Source organism: Triticum aestivum, chromosome 5D, assembly GCF_018294505.1.
Source record: "Triticum aestivum cultivar Chinese Spring chromosome 5D, IWGSC CS RefSeq v2.1, whole genome shotgun sequence".
Classification (NCBI taxonomy): Eukaryota; Viridiplantae; Streptophyta; class Magnoliopsida; order Poales; family Poaceae; genus Triticum; species Triticum aestivum.
The window spans coordinates 51,361,929-51,367,513 of NC_057808.1; the positions used below are offsets into that span (position 1 = coordinate 51,361,929).

General features: G+C 49.7%; 1 protein-coding gene across 1 annotated transcript in view; it reads left to right on the forward strand.

Moving 5' to 3' along the window:
- The first annotated feature begins 1,302 nt into the window (after positions 1-1,302).
- The window catches only part of LOC123119387 (protein ACCELERATED CELL DEATH 6), a 7,498-nt gene continuing 3,215 nt past the window's right edge, over positions 1,303-5,585 (forward strand). Inside the window, exons 1-2 of the mRNA XM_044539184.1 lie at positions 1,303-2,151; positions 4,958-5,508. Of these exons, the coding sequence (XP_044395119.1) occupies positions 1,383-2,151; positions 4,958-5,508 (1,320 nt within the window). The 5' untranslated portion in view covers positions 1,303-1,382. The remainder of the gene's footprint in view (positions 2,152-4,957; positions 5,509-5,585) is intronic.

The window sequence follows — 5,585 nt, forward strand, 5'->3', positions numbered from 1 at the left end:
GGGGGGGGCTTCTCCTTGCTGAGATCTGGCAGTGGGATCATCCAGATCCTGGCAAGGATGGCGGCGACCCGTGCACGAGAGATGGAGGTCTTCGATCATATCTGGGTGAAAACCTGCTTTTGGCTATTGCCAAGGCCGGTGATGGCGACGCTGTCTGCGTCGTTCCCTTCCTGAAGGCATCGCCGTGGAGAAGTTCAAGGCCACTCTCTGCTACCATCGGGGGAAACCCTAGATCAGTAGATCGGATGACGGCGGCTCTCTGGTGTCGTTTCCTCCATGGGGGCGTCATTCTTGGAGGTGCACACGGGCTCGAGGGACTAGAGGACGGCGACTTTGGTGGAGTGGTGCTTCATCTTACACATTGATGGTGGCGGATCTCGACGGCGTGGCGCTGTGGAGACTCGGCGTCTGATGCGCGGAGATGGACTCGTGCAGGAGGAGGAAGCTATCTGGCGTCATGGTGGCGTTGATGGCAGATAGACCTGGCAAGGTCGGTGCTTCAGTTCTGCTGTGAGGATGGACCGAGGGATGATGGAGGTGACGGCCCTTGCAGCGTGCGCTGCTCACTGGGAGTGTGCCAGGCCGGTGTGGGACCCAATCCAGGTAGTGTCTTGGATGGGACACCCGGCTTTAGATGTTAGGCTTTGATGCAATGTCTGTTTGGTATTAGGCCCGGACATATGGCACGCCTTCGTTAAGTAGATAGGAGTAGCAACGGCGTTGCCAAGATGGGTGGCTTCCGGCTTATTGATGTATCACCTTGTATGGTCTTTGTGAATAATTAATAATATGGCTTCATGCACCGTACAGATGTAGAGGCCGGGGGTATATCCTTCTTTTCTAAAAAAATAAATTAAGTTCACTTCCAACTTAAAAAGGGAACCTTTTCTAATGCAGATTACAGAACGATGGTATTTAATATGCCATTCCGATAGGTTATTGTGTACTATTCCCTCCATTTCAAAATAGATGACCCAGCTTTATACTAATTTTGTACTAAAGTTAGTATAAAGTTAAGTCATCTATTTTGGAACGGAGGAAGTAATAATGATTGATAAAGGACCTCCAGCTGGTACCTTCATCTTCACAAAATCGTTAAAGAAAGACCGGCCTTAGTGGTTGCATCCAAGTAGTCCGTGTCATCAAATTGTGCAGAATCAAATTCGAACCGAACCAAAGGATCGGAGTAAAGCTGCTACACACAATGAACGATTCCTAACCAAGTGGACGAATAACAACATTTGTTGTCTCTATATATTTTGAGGCTGCAGCTAACTGTACTATATATACACATAGAGGGAGAACTGCTCCATCGTGCTACTTAGTACAACGTACTATACCAATTACCACTAGAGAATACACAGCACGTCAGGTTGACGCCAATGGAGTCGGGGGGAAAAGCACCTTCCGGGCCGCCAAAGGACAAGGAGGCAAAAGCAAAACCGGCGGTGGTGCAGCAGCACCCCAAGCTGCTGATGGCCGCCCGAAAGGGCCACTGGACACCGCTAAATGTTCTTATGGGCAATAGCGGTGCCGGCGCCACTCCGCCGGCGGTTCATGCTGTCCCGCCCGGAGGCCTCATCAACATCGTCATCGATGACGAGCAGGCCGACGTCGTTGATAATTCTGCAACGACGATCACCTTGGACGTGGAGCTGAACAACGTCCTCCATGTCGTGGCGTCCAGTGGAGACGGTGACGAGTTCCTGGAGAGCGCGAGGGGCATCTACTGCAAGGCCAAGCACCTCCTGGACGCACGCAACAAGAAGGGCGACACGCCCTTCCATTGCGCTGCCAGAGCTGGGATGCTGAAAATGGTCACTCACCTCATCTGTCTGGCGAAAGCTGAGGGCGGCGACGACAGGGTGAAGGCAGCACTGAGGAAGCAGAACGAGCAGGGGGAGACGGCTCTCCATGCGGCCCTCCGCTTGTCGGACAAGGAGACAGTTCGGGCAATGGTCCATGAGTTATGGGTCGCGGATCCAGAACTGACTCGTTTCCCTCTTGCAAGCGGCACGTCGCCACTGTACCTGGCCGTCTCGTTAGGGCGTGAGGATATTGCCGAGGGACTGCATGAGCAGGACCCGGGGCTCTCCTACTCTGGACCAAATGGACAAAACGTCTTGCATGTTGCCGTTCTCAGGAGCACAAGTGAGTTATACTATATGCTACTATATCATTCATCATAGCACATCATGCATGGTAAAATCTGGTTTAAACTTGTTAGACTTTTAAACTCGCCAATGTTATGTTTTCATTGTCTGGTTGTTATTAAGATAATAGATCACCATTGCCCTGGTTATGCTTATACCTGGCCATCCGTCGGCCGGGCCGGGCCTACCAAAGCCCGATGCAGAAAACCTAGGCCCAAGCCCGGCCCGGCCCGGCCGCCAGGCCTAAAAATCAGGCTCAATCCCGACCCATCAGTCAAAAGCCCATCGGGCCTCGGGCCAGGCCTCTTCCTTAAACCACAAATATGACGGGCCTGAGCCCGGCCCGGCCTGGCCATTGGGCTTAAAATCTAGGCCCAGGCCCGGCCTGTGGGCAAAGGTCGGGTCGGGTCAGGCCGTCCGGGCCGGGTTGCCCATGACCAGGTATAGTTATGCTTTAATTAATTTGAAATCATGTGTCCATCAGATATACCATTGAAACAAAATATGAAATGACCCACTAAACCTCCGTCAAGTTGGTCTCTTTCATGCACGCACTTTTCTTTTTGTCATGACCATGCAATTTTATTTAGTCGCAACTTTCGCCCATTACATAAATTGAATATGCTTAAGATATTTGTAAGATGATATGGGTTGATATAATGGTCTTAAAAGAGCCTCAAATTAGTAAATATGAACATATAAATGAATATTCTATCTTCCCTTGTTGCAGCATTAGCTAGGATGTTGTATTTCCATGCATTTGCTACCTTTTGTTTGAACTTTGGAAACCTCTCGCTAGTTGGTGTTCACCAAACACAAACATATATGTCTTTCTTTCTTTATATATTTGCTACTCCCTCGGTTCTAGATGAAATGAAATTCTAGGTTTGTCCTAAGTCAAACTTGTTCAAGTTTAAGCATGTCCATAGGAAAATATGAGATCTACACAACATCAAATATATAGTATAAAGCATTCTTTTTGAAAGGACCTAATCGAGCTAATTTTGTGTTCTAGATGTTAGTATATTTTTCAATAGGCTTGATCAAACTTGAGTAAGTTTGATCCGGAGAAAGCCATAACTTTAATTAATTTAGAGCCGAGGGAGAATTTTTGAGTTGACTGCTGATATACCATCAAATACATCCATGGGAAGAATTATACCGAAAAAGGCTTTCACCCCGCTTTATAAATAAAGCAAACCGCCGAGAACACACATACAAGCATAGTTCAGAACACACACACACCCAAGTCTCACGACACAAAGTACATAGGTTCTGCTGAGGGCACAGCTAAACAAGCCCTAAAAATAAAAGGAAACACAAGGGGCGCCGGCACGGCGACTAATGGCGGCCCTAATCAGGCTTCGGTGGCGGCGGGGGAGCAGGCGGCGACAGACAAGCGGCCATCGAGCAGAGGTCGGCATTGAAGGCGGTGATGGCGTCCCGGTCCGAAGGGCAGCTAAGCGGCCGCCAGAGCTGCAAGTAACCAGACAGTTTGAATAGAGCGTCAGTGGCCCGCCGAAGAGGAATGCGCTGGATCACAAGTTTATTGCGGATCGTCCAGAGGGTCCACGCTAGCGCCCCAATCTCAAGCCACCTAATGTGGCGAGAAGGTAGGGGGGATATCTGGAGTTCGGCGAATAGGTCGGGAAGTTGGTGTGACACCAATTGCCACCGACCACCTACCTAAAGCAGCTCCATAGAAACTGAGCAGACATGCACGTGAAGAAGTTGTGATTCGAGTCTTCGGGAACATCGCAAAGCGGGCAGATGCCCGTCCCAGGGCCGTTGCGCTTGCGGACCTCCACCCCAGATGGGATCCGTGCGCGAATCCATTGCCACATGAAGATCCGGATCTTCAGAGGCAGACGGATGGACCAAACCGCCGGGAGGGGGGCGGGGCGATGGAGGGAGCAATGGCCTGGTAGAGGGACTTGGTGGAGAATTGGCCGGAAGGCTCAAGACGCCACCTAACCTGGTCCGGGCCAGAGTCGACGGCCGGTTCGTGCAGGGCGATGCAATCAAGAAACTCACGCCAAGCGGCGGATTCCGAAGGACCGAACGGTCTCCGGAAGGCGAGGCGCCCTAAGTCAATAAGGACCCTCTCGACGGAGATGGTTGGGTCCACAGCGATGGAGAAGAGGTCGGGGAACCGCGCCGCGAATGGGGAGTCACCAGCCCAATGGTCGAACCAGAACAAGGTCGCAGAACCCGAACCAACCGAGATGGATGTCCCAATGCGGAGGACCGGCAGAAGCTGGATAATCGACTGCCAAAACTGAGAGCCGCCTGAACGCTGACAGAAAGCAAGGGGTTGTCCACGCAGGTACTTGGCCCAGATTATATCTAACCAGAGGCCGCCTTGCCCTTGCGAAATGCGCCAAAGCCATCGGGATAGGAGAGCAATATTCATGCGCTTCGAGCACACGATACCTAGTCCTCCTTGGTCCCGAGGCTTACAAATGTCAGGCCAGCTAACCATATGGTATTTCTGCTTATTCTTGTATCTTAACTTCATAAAATAGTTGGTGCTCATGCAGTGGTGGAGGTAGGGGGGCCCGGCAGGAGCTATATATGGCTTCCCCGATGATCCCACGTTGGCACATATAAATGCTTAATTTGTACACTTGACCTCTTAGATTTAGGGAAAGTACATGTATTAGTACAATTTGGCCACTGTCATCAAAAGTTTGACTCATTAGGCTCCCTCAATCATTGATTCCTGGCTCCTCCACCGAGCTCATGTGTCACTCTATCTACCTTTATTATAACATTTTTGTGGGGTTACTTTATAATAACTGTAGGTATGACAAAAAATCTTCTGAAATGGAACAATCACCTCAGCAAACAAGGGGAACAAACAAATGGGAGCACACCTCTACATTTGGCAGCCTCATGTGGGTTTCTTGAAACAGTAAAGTGTCTACTAGACGCTGAGGAATCTCTTGCATATCAGTGCGACGACAAGGGGTCATTCCCCATACATGAGGCGGTTAAGGAAAAGCAAGTCAGTGTAGTTTGCACCTTGCTCAAAATTTGCCCGGACTGCGCCCAGCTACGTGATGCCGAGGGCAAGACCTTCCTCCATGTAGCTGCCAAACAAGGCTACGCAAAACTATTTCCTCCTGTTTTACAGGTTTTATTACAAGAAAAGCAGATGTTTGCAGCCATCATGAATATGCAGGATGATGATGGCAACACTGGGTTGCACCTTGCTGTCGAGGCCGGAATTTTAGAAACTGTGTGCTTTTTACTGTGGGACAAGGAAGTTATGTTAAATTTATCAAATAACGAGAGGGAAACTGCACTGGATCTTTCACAGCGCATGCGGACCCCAGGTGTCCTTTTTGGTTTGGTATGTGATCTAACTCCCTTAATGATGGGACCTGCATTACTTTATAGTATGCCTATGTTATTTAATTGAAATTTTAT